At 35.5% G+C, this 24234-nt stretch overlaps 1 protein-coding gene across 1 annotated transcript in view; it reads left to right on the top strand.

Annotated features, from left to right (window-relative positions):
• LMBRD2 (LMBR1 domain containing 2) overlaps positions 1-23368 on the top strand; it is a 36087-nt gene extending 12719 nt beyond the window's left edge. Inside the window, exons 5-18 of the mRNA XM_075021177.1 lie at positions 725-892; positions 1760-1970; positions 4985-5059; positions 5415-5528; positions 6124-6307; positions 7141-7322; positions 8104-8237; positions 8455-8560; positions 9315-9412; positions 11192-11295; positions 12477-12523; positions 14332-14434; positions 15671-15800; positions 17728-23368. Of these exons, the coding sequence (XP_074877278.1) occupies positions 725-892; positions 1760-1970; positions 4985-5059; positions 5415-5528; positions 6124-6307; positions 7141-7322; positions 8104-8237; positions 8455-8560; positions 9315-9412; positions 11192-11295; positions 12477-12523; positions 14332-14434; positions 15671-15800; positions 17728-17788 (1717 nt within the window). The 3' untranslated portion in view covers positions 17789-23368. The remainder of the gene's footprint in view (positions 1-724; positions 893-1759; positions 1971-4984; positions 5060-5414; positions 5529-6123; positions 6308-7140; positions 7323-8103; positions 8238-8454; positions 8561-9314; positions 9413-11191; positions 11296-12476; positions 12524-14331; positions 14435-15670; positions 15801-17727) is intronic.
• Positions 23369-24234: the final 866 nt, after the last annotated feature.

The raw sequence follows: 24234 nt of genomic DNA, 5'->3' as shown, positions 1-24234 counted from the left end.
AGGCAAAAGAATATGACAGAGACTATGATACAGGTATAATTTCTAAGTGCAACATCTTAAGAGTCATAGCATACTCTTTAACAATATATATCACTATTCCAGAGGGCTATCTAATCATATATTATTCGCTAGCAGTGAAATTTCTCTAATAATATCTGTACTGAATTGGGCATACTTTTTTTTTTTAGGTGGCAGCCATTTACTTTTGGTTCAATTTTATAGTTGAAACTGAGCAATTTACACATAGAGATGTTTATGGATAGATTGTTTGAAAAAATGGGGTTCAGGCAACTGGACAATGAAATAATTCCATGAATAAGTTGGGTAGTTTTTGAGTAATATTGTAAATTATTTGGTTTTATTGGAAATACTATTTAAAACTATAGCTACAGCAAACATATTGTCTGTGCTTTTGGGTTAGACTGATGTGTGGTTTCTTATCAAGCTGTTGTCAAATAATTATTTTTGTAGCTCAGTCAAGAATATCAGGGTTGGTAGTGAGTTCTTGATTTTTTCATAGTAAAGCTAACTATTGTTTTTATCTGCAGCTTGTTTAAAGTTTGCAATCAGACCAGTACATCTAGAATAAAAACATATAACTAGCTAATTTGTTAAAGCGAGTCTTGGCTTAAACACCCAGTCTTAGTATCCTGCCACTGCTAAAGTAGGTTTTTTTTTTTTTTGGTTGGCTGATGTGGTTTGGTTTTGTTTGCTTTCCTCCTAGGATTCTGCTACCTTTCATGCAGTCATATGCTAGATCAGGAGGGTTCTCCATTACTGGAAAGATTAAAACTGCATTGATTGAGAATGCAATCTATTATGGCACTTACTTGCTGATTTTTGGAGCATTTTTAATATATGTGGCTGTAAACCCAAACTTCAATTTACAATGGTAAGAATAATGTTGTAAGCACTTGCATGAATTCTTATGGAATTCTCATGGGTGATCTCTTCTGTAAATGAAATGGGTCTTTTTTAAAAAACAATTCTAGTTCATCTGAATTTTGCTAGGCAGTTGGGAAGTTTTGTTAACTTTTTTTATGGAAGGGAGTTTTTTTACTATAGAAATTTGTCTTTTGGTTTTCTGATTTTGATATGTACAGCAGAGGAATCCTCAGTGGGGTGTTTTTTCCTCCCTACAAATGCATTTGCAAAGTTAGTGCAGAAACTTTTCTCAGTATTCTCCGAATAACATCTTCCAGAAGGTCTGTGTCAGTATTTCCTGTGTTGTGCTTCTGTCCACTGTAGATTCTATTTAGAGGTGAGACGGTAAGTTAAAATAGTTGGTCTTTATAGCATTGGTAATTGTCTTCCGTACTAGATACAGTAGTAAGCATTGTCATGTAATGCCTAGTTGCTTTCAACTTCCACTTCTGAATAGAAATCATGGGTTCTGAGGCTGTTTCTTACAGTGACTGCCATTATGGTGTTTTGACCTCATTTTCAGTAAGTTTGCTAAGTTCATGTTGTTTCCTAAAGAAACATGCTCCTTTGAGAACAAACATTTTTGTCTTATCTCCAGAGAGGGCAGAAACATGGGAGATAAAGAAAAATCGTGGTAGCTTTAAATATAGCCAAGTAGCAGGCTGGCCCTAGGCAAGAATTACAGATGATACCAAGTCTATTCCTGTAAACTTGAAAGCCATATTGATGCATAGATACTTCAAGGTTGCTTTCTTGCTGGTGGGGTAGGAGGATGTTGTATGTTTGTTTCTTTCTTTCTTTCTTTTTTGTTTTTGCTATTGGTTTTTTTCCTTAGGAACCAACTTCAGACTATTGGGATAGCCGCTGCAAACACATGGGGTCTCTTTCTTCTTGTGTTACTTTTGGGTTATGGTTTGGTGGAAATTCCCCGTTCTCACTGGAATGGGGCCAAGAGGGGTTATCTACTTATGAAGACCTATTTCAAAGCTGCCAAACTGATGACTGAAAAAGCAGATGCAGAGGAGAATTTAGAGGATATTATGGAGGTAAGTAACTAGCTTTCGCTATGAAGTAAATGAAGACTGCTGTTAAATATCTCTGAATTTCCTGGTGTTTTGCACTGGTGGCAAGAAAACATAAGTAGCGTGAACTTATTGTGAAATATCAGTAAATTAAAAAAATCATCACAGTGTGCTGCTTGATGACACTCGATCCTGTATAAAAATCAAAATAGTCCCTGATGTCAACAACTGGGCAACTTGATAGCCATGGCAACTTGATAACCATTATTTGTTGGTTTTTTCTTTTATTGACGTTTTTGGAGTAATATTGGTCACTAATGAATAACATTCCAGAGTGAATTTGAAGACACAGTGTACAAATGTTTCCCTACTGTTCATGCGAATTCTGTATGTCTGCTTTTATGCTCTGCTGTCAATATATTTCTGAAATCTTGAGAAGACTTTCCAAGTTGGATTTGTGGGACCATGCTGTGTGCCTTTTGAGAAGAGAATATATAGATTGTTGTTATTTTTCAGAGTTTCTTTTGAGACTGTATTTGTTGTTATTTGTGAGTGAGCAGTAGGCTCTATTGTAGTTCAAGAATAGAATGGAAATGCAACCCACTGAATAGCTATTCCCTGCTCTGCTGCTCTGATACCATGGCTTGAAAATAATACCTCTGAAGAGTTGTAGGGTAGGTTGATAACTTCTTCTGTAATATGTCAACATAAAATAATAGTAGAATCTTCATTCTTCAGTAATAGCATTTTGAACAAATTGCCAAAAACATCTAAGTGGGACGTAACTACAAAACTTACTAGAAAATGAGCAACAAAAACTTCATTTACTAGGATAGCATTTAGAATAGAACAGAATGAAATAGAATATTTCAGTTGGAAGGAACCTACAACAATCATCTAGTCAAACTGCCTGACCAATTCAGGGCTGACCAAAAGTGAAAGCAAATTATTAAGACCATTGTCCAAATGCCTGGAGAAGGTGGTGCTGATCTCTTCTCCCTGGTATCCACTGATAGGATACATGGGAATGGTTCAAAGCTGTGCCAGGAGAGGTTTAGAGTGGACATTAGGAAGCATTTCTTTACCAAGAAGGTGGTCACACATTGTAACAGACTTCCTAGAGAGGTGTTTGATGCCCCAAGCCTGTCAGTGTTTAAGAGGCATTTGGACAATACCCTTAACAACATGCTTTAACTTTTGATCAGCCCTGAAGTGGTCAGGAAGTTGGACTAGATGATTGTTGTAGGTCCCTTCTAACTGAAAATATTCTCTTCTGTTCTATTCTATGCTGTTCCCTTAAACACAGCATACCTTCTGCCTTGAGGAATGTTCTTCCATGGTTTAAAGACCCAAAGTTTGGTGGAGGCGCCAGTTGAGGAGCCAGGTATTGATATTGTGGGCTCGCCTGTTTCTTCCAAAGTCTCCCCCAATCACTGGGCAGGTTGAGAAAAACACTACCTGTGCTCCTGAAGTTTTTAGCATTCTTCCCAGGGCTCCGTGAAAGAGCAGGAATGGATAGTAGTCTGAAGGTTGTACTAAGCCCTTCAGTCTTGTGGTGATGTCCCTAATTTGGGCCCTGGCGAGGCAGCAAACTTCCCTGAAAAGAGGGTCTTGTACTAGATAGGTGTCTTGCACTAGATTGTCCTTTACGTCAGGTAGGGTGACTGACAGATTCTGCGGTTATGCCATACACAGCATAAAATACATTGTTAACGCATGATAAAACCTTGTTTCAAGGTTTGTCACTTACTTTTTTTCCCACTCTTTCTTCTATCAGTCTAGAAACAATTGCACTGTACTGTAGAAATCTTGGCCAGTATTTTATTTTCAGCCTTCACAGGACCACTGAAGTGTGTGAAAATATTTAAAAATTCTTAATGCCAGTGCTGACTCTGAGAACTTGACTGTAAATATGAATTGGTGCTGTGTCGAATAAATCACAGAACTTTAGCTCTCACCCAGTTCAGTTTAGGCTTTTGTTTTCTTCCTTTATCAGATATTCTGAAAACACAAGAAACTGTAGTACTGGAGGATACTTCCAATTTTTTTTTTTTTTTTTTTTTCCCAGTCCAGTGCTCTACTTGACAGGGCTGAATATGTTAGGGTTGACCCTTACAGACTTTCTTGCAGGATTTTGTTGGTTTGTTTTTCATAATCCCACTACATAATGAAAAATCCTTTGCCACAGGCTAATCAGATCTCTTGTGATCATTCCCTCAGCAGATTCAGAGGGAGTCCAGAATTATTGACAGTCACCTGCTAAAACAATGTCGAAGGACTGCCTCTATCCATTTAACCTCCCTTGTCACCCTAAAAAAGGCAGTTCTTCTGTCTGCTAAATAATCCTATTTGACAAGGTTTCTAAGCCTTTACAATTATTTCTGTACTCTAGACTCTAGAACTTACCTCTGGGTTTTTTTGAAGTGCTGTTTGCAACAACAACAGCAAGCATCAAAAGGTTATCTCTGGATTGCCACTAGGATGAAGAATAAAATCTGGTTCTCACTAAGCCTGATAAACTGCTAGAGCCAGTTTGGACTCAACTTACCTAGCTGTTAGGTACCATCTTTCATTACTGATAAATGCCAAATGGTCTTGGAAGTGAGCTATGTGAAGATAAAAGTGAGGAAGATATAAAATGAAGTAGTGTAAAATTACATTCATCAAGCTGCTTAAAGTAATAAATACGAAACTAAACCAGGTAAGATAGAAAGTTAGTCTCTTTACATACAACTAAAACAAGAAAGTATTTTTCATTTCAACATTCATGCATAGAAACCAATCCTCCACACATTCACAGACTAATGTTTGCACACTGACATTGTTATTTTAAAAAATACATATATTCTTTATAAATACTCCTTCAGTTATCTTTCATTAGATGTCTAGTAAACTGTGGCTTTTAGGAAGTTCTATTGTTTTTAAGCTCTGATGGCTATCTTTTCCATTGGGAGGGCTGGAACTCTTATCTGACCCTGTAAGATTTTTTTAATCTGTTTAACATAATGTAATAACTCTGTATTTTTTTTCCTCAACAGGAAGTCCGTAAAGTAAGTGAGAGTATCAAGTATAACCACCCTCTGAGAAAATGTGTTGATACAATACTGAAAAAGGTAACACATTGCTTATCTTCAGCGATAATTGTTCAGTTGGGAGGGAGTGGTTCCTGCACCTACTGAGTACTTGTACATTACTTTCTTTTCCCCTTAACATAAAATCTCTAATTGGCATCTTGTGAGTTTCTGACCGGACTTTGACTTGAAATTCTTTGTGGAATGTTTTCTTATGATGTATGTAATTATCTGCTGTATTTTGAAATATGTAGTATTTTAGAAACAGAAAAATCTACGCTTACAGTGAGCTTTTCAGTTGCAGGAGATGCCCCAAACATTTACAAATAATTAACAAAAAGCAAAAGAGCACTTGCTACTTCTTCACCTGCCAGTTAATTTTCCCTTTTCCCTCCAGTGTCCTACTGAGTACCAGGAAAGAATGGGTAGGAACATGGATGATTATGAAGATTTTGATGAAAGGCAGAACAGTTATCCAAGTGAAAAAAGTTTGGTCAAACTTCACAAACAGGTATATTAATGAATGAAAGAATGCCTACCTTATGCTAATTTAATGAGTATAAATGCTAATCAAACAAAGATTTTCAAGGCACTTTACCTGAATTGCTGAGTATAGTGGGTTTTGGGATTGCTACTTAACAGAAACTTTTCTCAGTGAAAGAAAACATAGACATTTAATACCCCAAGTGAAGTCCAGATCAAATATCTGGATGTGTAAATAGTGTTCTTGTTGTGTTATATCTTGACAGTGTTTTAACTGTCTGTGAGTAAGCCTTGTAATGATTGATTGACAGTGCCTTCTAAATAAGAAATTTTAGTAAAAGCTTGGTATTCACTAAGATGCAAAAATAAAGTGATATGTTGGAAGAAGTAGGCTGTTCTTGCTACAGATAAATTGTGATGAAAGAACTGCAAAACTCAGGAGGCATATATGTAGTCCTCTTATGATTTATGTATTTAGCGAATTAACTGCCTGCTTTTGTAAGTATACAGAATTAATCTTTGCAATTCTGTAATGTAGACATTTTTAAGGGATTTTGCAAGGCTTTTCTCTCATTTCTTGAACCAAGTATGTTGTAACCATAATTTCTTGGAATTTATTGTAGGTAATCTATTCAGTACAGAGACATCGTCGTACACAGGTCCAGTGGCAAATTCTTTTAGAACAAGCATTTTACCTAGAAGATGTGGCAAAAAATGAAACCAGTGCAACTCGACAGTTTGTTCATACCTTTCATTCCCAGGAACCAGAGAATAAAATTATTCAGTATTTCTACACACCAACTGTTGGTAAGTGCTGTCATGCAGGTTTTGAATATGTAAAGGGTTAACTGGTACCATTTTGTGAGAAGAACTGATTGTTTTATGTAAAATGTTCAGTTACAGTAGAGGGAAACAAATGTGCATCTTAACAGGTTCATGTAATGGAATAGCCACCAGATATTGATTTATGCTCTTGACCATAAGCTTAAATTTTTTTACAAATGTAATTGCAGTTACATATTGTAATAGCAATAGCAAACTTTGAAGCCTTAGAAGAAGAAAGCAAAATAGCAACTTTAAATTATTGGATCATGGCTACCTTCTACATTTGTGGGATATTATTGAGTTGGCACTGCTCTTCCAGTAAAGCAAAGAGGAAAGGACTCTTTGTCATGTACCAAACGTGCGGCTGCTTGTGCATCTTTTCAGAAAGTGTCTTCTAATCATGTTTTAACTTCTGATTTGTTGTGCACTAGCAGTGAGTTATTTTCAGGGTAGGACAGTATAATTTTACAGCCTAAGCTTTGTTTGTCAGAGAGTAACAGATGAACAAACAAAAAGTGCATCATCACTCATAGTATCTGGGCCAAAAGGGAGGAGTTCTATTCTACACCCTCCACACCCCCCACTCTGTTTGCAAAATTTGCATCCCATATTGAACATATGATTCCTTAGGGCTGAGCCAGATCTCTTGGCATTGGAAAAGCCCTGAAATTAAGTGTGTGACCCCACAGATTCCAGCCTTGATTTTAAGGGCATGCATGCGAGAAGTTCATAACAGTTTTTCTGAGGGAGTTGCATTTCTGATTGTGTAATTTTCATTAACCCATTCCGAATATGTGTGTTTGTGTTTTTTCCAGAGTGGTACTGGGAATGTCTTCTACGACCATGGTTTTACAGGGTGCTTGCAGTTGTTCTGGCCACATTCTCTGTAATTGTTGTGTGGTCAGAGTGCACATTTTTCAGCACACAACCAGTTTTATCACTCTTTGCAGTTTTCATACAGCTGGCAGAAAAGACATACAATTATATATACATAGAGGTAAGTTTGGCATAATCAGTCAACAAAAATCTTTTCAGATAGATTGTTACTACAACAATAGTAGACCAGACTGATTTAAAAAGAAGTCTCTAAATAATCTGTCAGCTTTCAGATGGTATCTAAAATATATAATACCAAACTTTTTTTCTGTGGATGGAGTCTGCCTTTTGCCACTTTTTACAGCTGTCCAATATGGAGTGAAGGTGTGACCCAGTTGAGCTGAATATCATGTGTAGAGTAATTTGTGAAATATTAGCTTGGAGCTTAGGTGTTTAGACTGTGTCTGATCAGCCACGTGTGTGACCTCTCTTCCCTAAATAGGAATTTGCTGCTGACCAGAAATCCAGTCACAGATGTAGCTAGCATATGCATGCACAAATTTATCAGTAGAGGAACTGAGCTGAAAAATTTCAGTATACTAACAAAACAGATTAAACTGAAAACACTTGTTTTTATCACTTTTTGTGGGAAGAAATGTCAAATCAGCCATAGCAATTATCGAGGCAATTACAGCAATTTCATTTACATAACAAGAAGTAGAATAAATGTTCCTAGGGTCAGTTGTGTTAGCTTATATGAAGTGCAGAATGTTACAAGTATCCTTCTCAATTTAAATTAGTCAAAAAAACTCTGGAAACACTTCTCAGAGCTCATGTTATTGTCCCATCTCAGAATGAAAAATAAGGCTGCAGTCAACCTTTTGCATACACAGACTATGTACTGAATGCATTAAAACCTTTAGTAGAGTTCTACATTCAAACAACTTTCTTTCCCCCCCCAGATGGCGTGTTTTCTTACCATCTTTTTCCTAAGTATCTGTGTCTACTCTACTGTCTTCAGGATCCGTGTATTTAACTATTACTACTTAGCTTCACATCATCAGACAGATGCGTACAGTCTTCTTTTCAGTGGCATGTGAGTATGTAGCATATATTTTGTATTTTGCAGATTTTCTGTCGAATAATTGAAAATGTCCATGAACCTTTCATTTATATCCTTTCATTTATAATCATATGGGTATAAATCCTAATGAGCTGTACATCATGATTCTGTGATATATCTTGTTTTGATTTCTTAAAATTTTTAGTGCAAGAAATTGTTTTAAATGCTGTTGCTTCTTGCATTTGTGCAGGTTATTTTGCCGTCTTACTCCACCATTATGCTTGAACTTTTTGGGCTTGACCCATATGGATGCAACAATCTCTCACAAAAACACTCAACCAACTGCTTATACATCTGTAAGTACAGAAAATGTGGGTTTGAGCCTTCTTTATGGCTTGGACAATAGGCAAAATATTTTTAAATACTTCTAGTAAGATTAAGATATTCAAATCTTTTCACTAGTATTAAACAGGTAGAAATACTTACTTACAGACCAGGAGTTTGGTAAGGATTGCTAGGAGTCATCAATAGCTCAGTTTTTCTCTTTTGGTCTCTTTATCCTAAGGAAGTGAAGTATTATGCTGAAGAGTTCAGGCTGTTCTTCACTTCCTAATAGGTTTAGCCTCCACTGGCTTGTCCCATACAGTGTATGGGACATCGTTATAGATTGGGAGCAAACCTAACATGTCACTGAGAACCACTGAGTAAGTTTGGTTTTACTGAACAACCAATTTCTGTAGGACAGCAAGTTACATGTCACATCTTTGTTGTTAGCAAGTAGATTGTTAGTGTTGTCCAGACACTCCTTTCACAGCAGATGAAGAGATCCACCAGGTTTGAACTGGTTCTGGATTAGGTGAGACACCAAGATCTGGCATCTTAGAAACCTCAAAACTGGATACACTGTTAGAGGTGGCCTTTATATCTGGTTATTGTGGTTCAACTGTCTGAATCAGATCTGTGATGATAATACTTACCGATGTTTCAGTAATTATTCAGTGAAGTATTGTGTGTTTGTGTGTTGTGTGTGTGTGAAAACAGTGAGATAGCACAATCTACATGGATATATGTAGAATATATAGAGCTTGTTCTCGTGGATTTTTTTTGCAGATAATGGGATCCATGAGAGTGCTGTCCTTCATTGCAGATGGATTCTATATATATTACCCAATGCTTGTTGTCATTCTCTGTATTGCCACATACTTTAGGTAAGTTATTTGTGAGACAGATCCTCCATGTTTCTTTACACTAATAATACTAGTTTCAGCAATCAGGAGGAGATTCGTTTCTCCTTTTCCAGGAGCTGAGTTGTGACATATTAATAAAAATGCCAAAACTGAAACAATAAATTGCTGTTTATCTATGCGAAATGTGTACATCTTAAGATTGTCGATTGTAGTAACTCATAACTGAGTTGTGGGTTTTTTTCACCATTAAACTTCATTCCTAGATTTTGAGGTCTGATCTGTTCAAACTTTGGAGCCCACAAACATTTAGATTCTGCTTTTGAGTTTAAAATTACCATGAGGAAGCTATGTTTTTAGCAAGGTTTTCTAATAAACTAAGAAGCATTAGCAGAAACTTTAGGTAATGAACTTTCTAACAGGCTCATAACAAATTTCTGATCCATTACTAGACTTCAGTTTGAAAGCATAGTGGTTTAAAGCATTCAATCTTGTTTCCCTAAGCCACAGTTTGTTGGAGGCTGGAAGGGTAATTGCAGAAAATACTGTTACATGCTTGCTTTATCCTTACATTTCAAAATGTCTGCTTTTGACCACTGTAAGAGATGAGATACTTTTGGTCTGACCTTGGCTGGCTACACTGATGTTCATTTCTTCAGTTTTGCATTACCATTCAGTCAGAAGCAATGTATATGTTTTGAGTCATGTATAATGTAGTTAAATGCCTTGAATGTACACTAATACCCTATGTGCATCCATAGATAGTAAGACAACAAGGATCCAGTCTTAGGTTTTCCCTGCTTACCTGTAGGTCAGGTCACAAAAGTGGTGATGGAGGCAAAAAAACAACTAAACAGGAAAGCCAGCAACAAAAAAATAGTTTGTGTGACTTCCTGTCCATGATGATCCTGGGTCTTGAATGCCACAGCGAGAAGGAAGAAAAGAAACTAAAGGAAAGGAAGTTGCTTTGCATGAACTTTAATGCCCTGTAATAATTCAGCTACATGCAAAACAGAATGTTTAATTAAAATCTATCAAGGAAAGCTGTCTCCCTTGTTTAATCCAGCAGTCTTAAAGTTCAGATAGTATGGAAAAAAAACTTCTCAGCATGAATATACAATGAAGCGAACTTTGAACATGATATTGATGCTCCAGTTTGGAGAGAGGAAAACTAACAAAAACCAGCAGATGTGTTCTCTGGTGTGAAGTTGAAAAGGTGAAAGTGGTTTCATTCTGTCTACTTCCAGGACTAGTTTAAAAAAGGTAGAGCAAACTTACTATCTGACTGCTGCCAAATGGGTATCCAAAATGGCATCCAGCATCCCTACAGCTTAAAAGCATGCCATGCATTTTTCCTAAGTGAAACCTGAGATGAAGGCGGCTTTCCTATGTTACTACTGTTTCAAAAACACAGAAATCATAATAGGCAGAATTTTTATAGTAATTGTCTTCTGGCAAAGAAGAATCAATGAAATATCATAGGTATACATTCTGTTATATCTGAGAATATTTCAAGCATTTATCTTAAATCATTTGCACTTCTCTCAGAGTATAAACAGTTTTATCTCTCTATTTGACTAAGATTATCCCATCACTTTCAGTTGGATTTAGGACCTTGTCCCTGTTCTGAATTTTCTGCTTTCTCACATAGCATAAAAATCTGTCTTTTCTTCTATATTGCTTTTTTTACTTGAATTGTCCATAAATTTCTGAATAATTTGTTTTACACTTTGCATTGTAATATATCTAAACTATTCATTGTAAATTAGCAAAGGGAATTGCTTCTCCTTCTGCTTTTACCAGTTTAGGAACTCGTTGTTTGAATCTTTTGGGATTCCAGCAGTTCATGGGGGATAGCGAAATGACTTCTGATTTGATTGATGAAGGAAAAGAGCTAATCAGAAGAGGTAAGTTACGTCCTCTATCCTAGTCTTACTACAAAATATAATATGTTGTTGCATTAAACTTGTCTGAAATGTTGCACACAAAAAAAAAGCATATAGCTTGTCAATATTTTGAGAACTGTACTGAGACAGTCTGCTGCACAAAATGCAATAGACTTAGAGCATTGTGGTTGCTATATAAGCAATGCTGGACTTCATTGATGTCTTAAGTATTGGTTTTACTCATCTAGGATCTGAATTTTAGATATTTCTAAATATTTTACAGTTCATTTAAGTGGTACTCTTCTGAAGTCATTACTGATGAAATAATACCTGAGCAGGTGCTTGTATAATCTGTCATAAAGGATAGTTAGGACTTAACTTGTCTTTATCATATTAACTCATTTTAATCTTTCTTTGTGTATATGTGTTGATTGAGCTGCCCAAACTCTGTCATGTCCTTTAGGATTTTTTGCTGTTTCAACTACCTGTTTTATCACAGAAGGCATGTTGTTACTTAAAGCTGTAATTATCTGCTGGTTTAGAGCGCTTTTTAATTTTTTTTATGTTAAGTTTTATTGAAAGTATTTCTTGAAAGTTGTTAAAAGCTGTTGTGGTTCTTGAGTAAATGGTTAGAAACTAAAATCTCTGGATACAATGTTGTATTATGGAATACTTTTACTCTCCTTTCATAGTTTATGAAAAACAAACTCTAGATTTACTTATAGTAGTAGTATATCTTTTTGGGGGCAAAGAGGAATGTCTCTCATTCCATTGAACAAGAGGTTACTATTTCTTTGGTACTATGATGTTACACTTCCAGCTTAATAGCAGATGTGGGCACAAAGTATTTGCGTCATACTTCAGGCCTTACAGAACTTCAGCAAGATTTTGGTTCAGTAATGCTCAAGTTTCTTAACTTCATACTTTTTCCAGCTATTTCTAAGACGTATTTTCGCTTTTCCAGCTGGTATCCAAATGTTATGCCTTGACCCAAGATACAGTCATGATTAATTCATTTTAATGGGAAATTCCATAATGATAGATAAGCAGCTTTGCCTTTTGTTTTTCTTTAATTTTATGAACCATCTATTTCAATAAGAATCTTTGCTAGTTAACTTCAGATTTTCACTGCTTGTTTAAAAAAAAATACTGGTAATGATTTTTCTTGTATGGAGCTCAGACAATTTTGTTTTTATTTCTAGAGAAAAGAAAACGACAAAGGCAGGAAGAAGGTGAAAACAGAAGAAGGGTATGAGACAATTTTAGCTAACAATATCTGATAGGCTTTGCCATTGCTATTTAATTAAGCATGATCTATTTCACAAAAAAGTAAGTCCCCAATAATTGATGGAATCAGTTTAATCTTGCAGAATAGTCTTGGCTGGGGGTAAAAAAATAATTTACATCTTAATTTTAAAGGCTAAGAGAGTGATTGTGGTCACACTACTTGGACACTTCTTTTACTCAGTGTGCTGTGAGAATGGTGTATGCCAATTGGTGTAACAAGCATTAAAAAGGGTCCTGATTTCTAGGATGCAGAATAATCTGAAATGGTTTATTATCAGTCTCTTATGTTGATACTGCTCTGCTTGAAATAACTGAAGTTGCAGGGTCATAATTTTCGCTGGAATGGGGACTGTATGCTCTTCCCAAACTTACCCATTGCTTTATGTGTTCATTGGAAAGTAATTGGCACAGATTTTTAATTTTTTTTTCCATTTTTCAGAGGTGGGAATTACATTTAAGACAGAATTAACAGTGTTACCACTGAGTAACAAACAGAATGTTTGATTCAGATTATACTTTGAGTGCATACTGAATAGAAAGATTTGTGAAGGCAGTCAATCTGAATAAAAAATAAAGCAGGCAGCTTCATTTTAAGGAGCTTCAGTTAACTATAGTTTTACTTTTTCATTAATTTATAACATTTGGAATATAGTATAGAAGGTCACAATCAAAGAGATAAATCAAAAGGATGCATGCAAAAAATGAACTGACTAAAGGAAGGGAAAAATATTATCTGCAGAAAGGCAAGATAATACTGGGACTAAAGCCTCTTGACATTTCAAGCTCAGGGATACTTTAATTCTGGATGACAGCTAATACTGCATAGACCTCTCTTCTGATCCTCTGCCCCCCATCTTATAATTTTCAAACTTGAACTTGTTGTGAAACAAAATAGTAGCAAATGCATGATGCATTTAGTATACATCGAAATGATCTGACATTAAGCAACAATTTTAGTTCAACAACAAACTCAGTTTCTGATGTTACATGGTTTTGAGTTTGCATTAAATACTGTAGCACATGCATTCTTGAAACTTTTGGGGCCTTTGAGAGTGGTATCTTTTACTGGAGCATGATTAAATGTTTGGTCCTTCTGCAGCTTAGAACTGTAACATATGGCATAAATTAGCACAGTAACTTCGAGTATACCAGTTCCTACCAGTCCATAATCTGGGAATCTGAAACATATTAAAGTTACTGGAGCAATTCGAAAAGTTTCTATTGAGACATTAAGTTCTCTCCTAATAAAAGCATGAGACATTTTCTTCTTTAATATTTCATTATACTTCATGCTGAAATGTTTACATACTAAAACATGATGGAATGGAAACACAACAGAACAGCAAGTTTAGTAAACATGGCCTGTCTAAATGTTTCTTTGTGCTATCTGCATCTGGCTGTTTTTCCGTTCTACCACTAGATGGAAGTAGAAATCAAAAAAAGCAACGTTCCCACCATAACATAGAGCAGTTGTGTGAACTTTTGAGTGCAGATTTAATATGTAGTTTGTTTTCTGCAATTCTTTTTTCTGACGAACGGTTGTGGTGACCGGTTTAGTGAAGGAACATATCTTGAGTTTAAAACAAAACAAAAATATTTCCTGTATCAAGATACTGAACAGGAACATTTTCAAAGTATTACTTTCATAGTCTGATGTGATTGATCAATTAGCTCTAAATTGTGGATCTGGAGTGGTTTTTGATCCTACATATGCTTTTGTTGTGTTGCTTTTTCCTCACAGCTTATGTTTCCTTTTTTGTCTTTTTCCAGGAATGGAAGGAACGGTACGGAAATAGAGACGATTCTGCTAGGAACAGAGTTGCCCACACAGACCAAAAAGAATCCAGCTTCTCAGAGACAAATACCAATAGAAGTAAGCTTTGTGGGTTTTGGGGGGAGTTTGTTTTGTTTTGGCTTGTTTTTTTTAATATCTTGTCTGCACAACACTGGCTGTGTGAGTAGCTCCTTTTTGTCATAGATGGTGTGCTGATATATTCCCTTCTGTGGCACAGTGCCATCTTGCCCATTAAAGACACCTGAAAAGAGTCCTGTGTTTCTTCCCATCTTCAACCTTTGAACTAGTTGAGGTAGGAGATTCTGGCTAGTCTCAATTACTTGGTTTTCTTGTAGGACATATAATCATTGCAATTAGAGTAGCAGTTGTCAACAAAGAGAGTGTATTTTGGATATGTCTTGAAGTTGGGAGTTTTAATTCTTAAAATTTACCACTTCTAGTTGCAAATGAACTCTCAGGCTAGAAAAACAGAATAATCAGATAGATGACCAACAAATGTAAAGCCAGTAACATATCACATGGGTGTATACATGTTCATTTAATAATGTCTGTTAGCAAAAAAACTTTTTTGTGGATGCTCTAAACTTCCAAAAAGCTTATTTGTCACAGTGCTAATGTTTTTTATGTATTTTAAGTGCTCTTGTAAGATAACAACAACCAAGAAATGAAACTGAAAAAAGGAAGGAAAAAGGGGCAGGAGGAGGGAAGGTTTGAACACGCTTTCGGGACAACTCTGGTAGATTTCCCCCTCCTCTTTACAAAGCTGCAAACCCAGATTTTCTTTGGTAGACTAATTGAAATGATATGAAATAATATTTTAATGTTAACCGTATGAATATGTAGCATTCCAACACCAAAACAAGCTGTAGGTACTGGCCTAGTGAAGGTGGCAGAGTGAACTGCAAAACAACTATATCTCATTAATTCTTGAGATTGCCTCTTTAAAACCAAACCAAACAAAATAACCCTCCAGCTAGCTTAGTTAAAGTGGGAAGTTGGGAAGGTGAATGAATGGTTGATTGATTGAAAAGAAAGTTTACATATAACCTCCCATTTTCTTTGATTCTTTGCAAAATAGATCTCATCCTACATGAGGGGCAAAAGAAAAGTTGTAGTAACGTTGCTATGGAGATACAAAAATGAAATACTACAGATTTGAGCATGTAGCCAGATTTGCTTTACTATTGAATCTACTCTAAATCATCACACTTATACTTTGGATGAGATAGCAGGGTCTTTTAAGCTTGATGTCTCCACACACTCTATGGTGTTCATAAAGCAAATGAGTGTCTTTCCTTCCTTTTACCTATTCAGCACTATCAAAATACACCCGATCAAATGGTAGGACTGAAAGAGATAGAATAGAACTCCTCCAGGATGCAGAACCTTTGGATTTTAATGCAGACTCAATTAATGATGACCCTCTTGAATTGGACTCAGGAAGGTGAGGAATCTTCTGTGTTATTTACAATTAAAAGATACTAATGTCTTCTGTTTTCTGACCTATGACAGCTATATCAGATGGTTTTATAATAATAGTTTTCTTAAAAATATTTATCATCTCACTTAGCTCTTTTCATTTCTTCCTTCTTCCCCATGATGTGGGAGTTGTTTTAAAACCAATTGAAATCTGAAGGTTTTTCAGTTTTTTAGAAATGTCTGAGTAAGATTTGATTTTAATTTAATTTTGTATATTGGCATAATCTGAAAAATACTGCATATAAAAACAGAAAACTGGAGAATGACCTGCATACATACAATATAAGGTTTTCTCTAATTTCTTGCAAGACTTCAGAAAGCTCACTTGATTTCCCTGTATAAAAACCATCATAAAGGGCTGCAAGAAAGAAAACTGAGTATTACAGGACCGGTAGTTGCAGGAATACACCTGGGGATCAGAACTTGGAACTACTGGGCGAAATTAAAATCTGAACTTACTGAACAAAAAGTCCCAGACTGCACGGTGTAGCTCTGTCTATAGTAGAGAATTCTGTGATTCTGTGGGTGTGACTGCAATATCAAATTTCCTTAGTTTTGAAATAAAGTATCTTACATAACTGCTAAGTTCTGCTCATATTTAAGAAACAAGTAATACATTTCATGGGTGCTTTTTTTATCTAGGTCTTTATGATGTAGAAACTTTTAATGATAAATAATTTTGAATTCCCTTATAAAAAGTTATAGTTTACATTATTTTTCAGCTAAAACTAGCATACACAATCCAATAAAAAATCATAAATATTTTCAGTTGATTTATATCTGTAATGTCAACAAATAAATGCCAGCTGGAAAACATGCAAACAATGCTGTTAAATGACACTGCCAGGTTTTACAGATTGATTCATCAATGTTAGTTTGTATCAACAGCTAACTTGTGTAGTCTAATGTCACCACATTTCAAAAGTTGGTTCTTTTTAAGCACAAGAGTTTAAAGAGGAACTAGCCTAGCAGTTCTGTCAGCTGTTGACTTCTATACAGTGTGAAAGGCATAATAGTCTACAAAAATAGGAATATGCATATATAATTCTTTCGGAGCAAATACTTTTCAAGTGCAGTGTTTGAAGTCTTCTGGCACCTATATGGACTTTGCAGAGTGGAACATCCTGAACTCTTTCTTTAAAATGAAAATCTGGAGCCACAGAGCTTAGATGAGCTCTCCTCTAGTAACCTTCATTTAGTTTCACAGAGGTAATAAATCAACAATAATTGCATATGAAATTCCAATGCACTTAAAAATAGCTTGTGTAACATTGATTTTTAAAACTATAGCTCCTGCAGTAGTTACAAGCATTCTATGACAGAGCACAGGGGACACTAGGTTCTGCCTTTGTGTCGGTTTAGGTTTTGGTAAGTACTGCAGAGAGGAAGTACATCGTGCTTGTATTGGAATTTATTTGTGCTTTGAAAATATGTATAAAATATAATTGACCAACAATTTGTGAAGCTTCTTTTTTCCTACTAAGTGTGCAGCCATTTGTTTTCATTATCTTTGATACTGTATTTCTTCTAGGAATACCCAATGAGATGTTCTGTTAATCACCCAAATCATTTTTGGATGCTGTTGTTTGTTTGTTTTTGAAAAAAAAAAGAGAGAAAGAAGTTCTGCTCAACAGAAACATTACATGTCTTTCCTTTGTATCAGGAAACAAAGTTCTTCAAGACTCCCAGTATTCATATCACTGTTTTTCTTGGTCACAGGAGATTTAATTTAATGACTGCCTATCAAATTCTCATGGAAACAGTAATTCAGTAGAAATTCAGATCTGTAATTCATTGAGAGTTAAGGAGTAAGAGTGCAGTGAGAGTTATATGATTTCATGGTTCTTTATATTTCCTATGATAGTCTTTCATATTTAAAATTGATTCTGCAGGTACCAGCCTGGTGGAAGATACCTGTCAATGTCTCGAAGCAAAGTATTTGATGATGTCTAAACTCGTCAAAGCTAAAGAAAATTCAGTGGAAATCTATTTCCTACTCATTGCTTGGAAAATACTGTATTTATATCACTAAATCAGAAAAGACCATTTTTGTTTAAAAAAAGAATATGAAGGAACAACTATTTTGGAAATGGACCTGTATGATAACTTTGCTACTTATGACAAGAATATGCTTCTTCTATTGTAGATATTGTTGTGCATCAGTGTGGGCTTGTGTGTCATGACCAAAAGGAGAAAACTATTAATAAAGTTAATAGAGGGTAAACTTCATAAATATACCTAGGGCTCAACTTGAACTGTAACATTGTAAGTTTTAGGAAGAGGATTTTTGGAAGGAATTTTTTTGTATTTTAAAAGATGCTGTGAGAGCATCTTAATGCATCCAAAGTGCAGTTATATCAATTACTATAGTTAACACTTTCTATAATTTTCTCTTTGAACTTCATGCCTAGTCCAAAATCTACTGAATTAAATTAAGGCTTATTTTGGCTTCAGTGGTCTTTGAATCAGACCCTGTATAAGCAGAAAGATTGAATGGCAGGCTGTTCTTCATAAAATCATACAATACATGTTCCAGTATTTAAAGAGGGGCTACAAAGAAGATGGAGACTCCCTTTTTACAATGAATCACATGGAGAAGACAAGGGATAATGATTACAAGTTACTCATGGGGAGGTTCCAGTTGGACACAAGAGGAAAATTTTTCACAATGAGAACAATCAGCCATTGGAATAATCTCCCCAGGGAATTGGTGGATTCCGCAACATTGGACACTTTTAAGATTCAGCTGGACAGGGTGCTGGGCCATCTTGTCTAGACCATGATTTTGCCAAGAAAGATTGGACTAGATGATCCTTGAGATCCCCTCCAACCTGGTATTCTATGATTCTATGAAATTTGGTGGCATAAATTTTAAGCAAAGTGTAATGATCAAGAAAGGCTGTATTTTTTCTTTTTCAATATTATATGCAGATAAATTATTTTAGCATGTGTAAATAGTTGAAAATGAATATGGACCACAGTTTCACTGTCATATGAGCATATGTGCAATAGCAAGAATACATTATCGAAGATACGATGTCTGCTTAAGATTTTTACAGTTGTAACAGTTGAAAATCTTGGCACACTAGTGTCTTTGTAGCTGTAAAAGAAATATAATGTGAAAATTGAGTTAAATGCTGAAACATTATAATTTGCACACATCTCAGGCACGGCTTCAAATTGTAGAGTATTTCTTTAAAAGAAGGGAAATAAATAGCATGACTAGATAACAGTAAACACTTTTAATGTCCCAAATGCCCTGGTTGCATTATGTATCTGTTTTTAAGGTGCCTGTATTTTGCAATAAGTTGTTGCACAAAGAATAATGCTTATTCATTTGAATGCCATTCAAAAATGCCAATTATTAACAGTGTAAAAAAAAGCTTCACATTAATTTCACTGGTGTAGACATATTTTTAAACCATAGTTAGTTGAATGAATTTTCAAATGTAATCATAAAGTAAAAGATGTGGTCAAATTCATGATATCTTTGGAAATTTGATGAATTTAAAATGTGGATTTATTGCAGTTTGTCTTAAGTCTTTACCACTTGGGAGTTTTCTTATGTGCTTATTGCAGAGTTTGTTGAAAACTGAAAGAGAACATGTTGCTCTCATAAATTCTTTATCATGCTTAAAAAACGGACGTCCCTTAAAGCAGCTGGGGAATGTAAAAGTAAATTTTCATGAATGAGGTGTTCTACTAATTTTTAAAAATAGTCTTTGTTTTCTGAAGTAATTGTTAATGGGAATCTAACTACCTCCTGTGATTTAGTACATCATGTGTTCTAACAGTAGTGGTATTTGTAATATATCAATCTGCCTGTTTTAAAACACTGACTTGTTACTATGAAGGAGAAAAAATACTCTGTATAGAAATAATTATATTAATAAATTGGTAGACATAAAATAATCGTCAGTTCTGTTCTTAGGTGAATACACTGAACGACAGCCATGCCCACATGTACTCAAACTCATACAATTTCCAGATTACCTGTAAGAGGGCACTTTTTTAGTTTGAGTATTTTGTGTATTCTAAAAGCTTGATCAAAATCTTATGGCTGTGTCAGGGACTGGAAGTTGAGAAAATGAGACTCCTTTTATTCAGATTGTGCTTTAGGAACTTTATGTTAGCACCTGTTTAATTTATTTTGGATCTACTTAGAAATGTTACCCTGAATTCAGCCTCATATGAAAGGGGTTGTATATGTTCTTGGACATCCATTCACATGAATGTTCTTAGACTTGGATTTCTATTTTTAAAATTTGTGTCTCATTTAATTGCCCAAAAGTTTATTTGTAAAAATCTTTGGATGAAATAAGGTTCAAATTCTTTGTTTAACTCTTGAAATGTCACTACAAAGGGATCTAATTCAGTGCTAATGGATAAACTATAGTTCCTACTATAGTGGGAATGTTTGTTTTTCTGAATGCTTGTGAATTATCCTTACCTAGCCCTTGCTGAGTTCAGAGAGTTGGAGTGAGCCTTCTTGGGGCCTGGTTTTTCCCCTCTCAGAAATCAGTGGAATGGCTGCAAACAGAATTTTCAATGGAAACTTGGTCAGGATTTTATATAAAAAAGCTAACTAGTCCCTGGTGTAAGGCCTCTCTGCAGTTTTCATTGGGACACAATAATTTGAGGAGTTGACTATAAATTAATGGCAGTGGGATTTCAGCTGCTTAACAGTAATTCTGAGCTCATTGAGGTGGGAATCCACTGACCTTTTTTTGACGTTGCAGTGAAGTGGTGGAGTAACCAGTGGCTGCTTTTTGAAAGCATGGGAATTAGAGCTCTGAAAATCTCTCAAGAGTTCTACTCTGAATTGCCCTTGGAGATCCATGGTGTCGCATGCTTCCTGGATGCTGGGTGTTTAAGGAGTTGATAAATGAAGTCAGGTTTCATCCATAATTTTCATTGCTGACCAACAGTTACTCTTATTCTAATTATGTGCGATTTGTAGGCCAATTAATCTAAAGTTTGTATTGAAAAGTAATTATTAGTTCATATGACTAAATCTGGAAGACTTTCAACAAAGAAATACAGAGTACAGCTATAAAAGAACATCAGAGAAATAAGGGGTATGCCTGCACAGCATTTGCTGTGTGCTTGAGCTAGGTTTAAACTAGTTTGGTTACTGCTAGTGCAAATAATGCAGAACTTGCCCGGGGGCTACATGCCTAAGGATTTGCCACACTCCAGGGGGGTGGTAGATGCCCCATCCCTGGAGACATTGAAAGTCAGGTTAGATGGGGCTCTGAGCAACCTGATCTAGTTGAAGATGTCCCTGCTTGTTGCAGGGGCGTGGGCTGGACTAGATGACCTTTCAGGGTCCCTTCCAACCCAAACCATTCTATGATGATACCCAGCCAGATTGTGGCAGTTCTTGAGGAGTTCTTTGCTAGTATAGCCTAACATTACCACAGCCAAAAAAAGTTAAACTAGCTTTGATGTATTTAAGCAGTGACTGTACTGTAGGCTAATGGTGTTCTTGCATTACATTTGATGCTCCAGTTTAGGTGATTTAAAATATAACTGCCTTGTAAAACTGTGCTTTTGGGAACTGAATGTCAGCATATTTATTCTGTCAGTATAAAGTTGTATGTATTTGCAGCTAAAGAATGTGAGTTAAGTATTTATTATTTCTCTTTCTGAATTACTGAGCAGTTAGGGTATACTTCCATTTCATCATCATTTCCACCGTTTCCTCTTCATCTGTGAACACCAAAAAAAACCCAGAACACCAAAAAACCACCCAAGTTAAGTACAAATGTTTGAATGTCTTCATGTCAAATATTTAAACCAGTGAAAAGAATCCATGCAAGTTGTAATGAACTTTGAAAAGTGGGAGTAAAAACGGTAGCTACTTTAATACTGTGTCAGTGCTGGATTTCTTAGAAAGTATGGATAGTAATAAGCTCTAATCAAAATTAATACTGCTACTAGATTTGTAGTTCTGTTTTTTCAGGTGTTTAAAAATATGCATATTCTGATACCTGTATTGGGAAATGAGTCTTCTGCACTCCACTTAAGACAGGTGCATCTCCTAGCAGTGAAGTGAAGTGAGGGAGTCTTTTTATGAGGGAAGGTAAAGGATATGCAACTTCTAGTCTGTGCTAATAGTGACACTTTGGGCAAACTATGATATATTTTATTATTTAGGTATGATAACATTAAGAAACAACAAACTTTATACTACTGTAACTTACACTACTGAAAAAATCATGGTATATAATCTGCCTTTATTTGCAGACAAGCACTTGTAAAGTAGTCATTAACAGTTATTAATGGGAATGGAGGAAAGCTGTTATCTTTTCAATATTTATTCTTGCTATTTTAAAACATAACCATGACGATTTTTACTTATGAAGTATTAAAAAAGTGATTACTCTGATTTTCTGTAATTATAATTCATATTTTATTAAATTTATCTTGGAATACTGTAATGTTATGTGAAAAACACAATATTTTGTTCCAGTTTTCATTATTGCTGTAATTACTTGCAATCTTAGGGGCATTTACAATACTAAATAGAGATCACTTCATGCAGGTAAACTTTTAATGAGACTTTTAAAAGAACTCTGACCTATTCATTACAGACAAATATGTGCATCTTAATTATTAACAAAAACACTACTTAGGGTATATATTGTCTCCTAGCTATTAATTTTTCTTTAAAATTCAGAATATGGTTAATTTTTTCAGAGCAACTTATTTGTGAATCTTGTAAACTTTCTGAAATTTTTACATTCCTTTTCCCTAATGGACTCTGCAGGAATATATACTGCTTCATGGCAGTTCTCTAACACTAGCCGTGCCTCTAATTAAGTAGTCTAATCTGAAGCTGAGACACTCCTACACCATTGGATTATGTTAACAGAAACCCAACATTCCTAGCAAAAAAAGCACCCTGAACTAGATCCCTTTCTAATACATTAATTGCTGTCATTAATTATGTTGCATTACATTTGGTGTCTTCTGTTTCAGTCATATGCTAAGCCCAATCAGGTTTACTCTTTATTTCTATTAAAATGCACTGGAATGTATTCCTCAGCATGCTTTTGTGTATGTGTGGTTTAGTTGTAATTGGCAGGCAATAATATGCAACTTCAGTTACTTCTTGAGGATAATGTTGTTACATTTGATATATTCCTGTGAATTATAATAGTTTCAGAGTGATAGCTTAGCTATCACTGTAGAAATGAATTAATTTCTATAGAAATACCTTATATTTCTATAGAGGTATCTGGAAGATAAGGGAATTCATTTGTAAGTATAGGTTTAGTAATAGATCTTCGTTCTCCAGTGTATATCAAGGATAGGCTGTAGGAGTGCTGCTTATGGATAGACTATCTTTTTTTGCCTTATGATACAAATATGTGTGCATAATACCTTGTTTGGAATTCACTGAGTTATAAATTTTTCTCTGTAGTGTTCTAAATTACTGTTGTACTGGATATATTTTTGAAATGCGTGTTAAAATACCTAGTCAAAGGGTTAAGTTGGCATGAAATAAATAATTTCTGCAATACCTTATCCCTGGTGTATTTTAGATATCCATACTTCTCTGAAGTGTTTTTGGTAGTGATCTTTTGGAGCAATTTGACGCATTTCTTTTTTCCAGGTAGAAACTAAGTTTTCTTTAGAAGACAGTCCAACCTTGTTTTGGTCATCTTTTTGCATCTCCTTTAAAGCAGATTAAAAAGGGAGACTGAGAGGAAGCTTCCATACCTGGATGTGTCATTGTCAGAGTCCGGGGATGAGACTTGGACCTGCGCTTTGAGCCGGTACCATTACTGACAGCTCACCCCAACTGTGGAAGCGCAAGCAGCTTCTGCGAATGCAGGGAGACAGAGAAGTGCAGCCAGGCTAGCTGAAGATGTAAGCTTCAGCAGCACCTGGAGGAAGCCTGTGAGAACCCTGTACGCTCCTGGGGCTGACTGGGCACTGGGTATTTTTGTGGGGTGTAAGATGCGGTGGAAAGTAGGGCTCCTACACCCCTCCCTTCTTTCCATAAGCGGTTAAACTGGGACATAATGCCTTCTAGATGTACCCAGCCATGGTGACAATAGAGAGGCAAGAGGCTGTTTCCACTACAGCTGTGAGGAGACAGGCAAAGGGAAGAATGAATTAAATCACTCTCTTTCACTGCTTGCATATTTATTACTTTTCCCTACCTAAAGAAAAAAAAAAAACAGGTCAAAAATAAGGCAAAGGAAGAAGAGACACACATTTTTTTTAAATTTAAATATTTTGTTGTCTCTGTACAGCTACAGTGGTGGGGTATGTTTTTAGGTTTCTTTTTTCATTCTGATAAAGTGGCATTTTTCTTGAGAGGTACAGAAGTATCTTCTAGATATCATAAATTGAAAAGCCATACTCTGGAGCAATTAATCTTTTTA

This window comes from Buteo buteo, chromosome Z (genome assembly GCF_964188355.1).
Source record: "Buteo buteo chromosome Z, bButBut1.hap1.1, whole genome shotgun sequence".
In the NCBI taxonomy this organism is placed as follows: Eukaryota; Metazoa; Chordata; class Aves; order Accipitriformes; family Accipitridae; genus Buteo; species Buteo buteo.
Note: the sequence above shows the minus strand (reverse complement) of the source record. Positions and strands in the feature narration are given on the sequence as shown.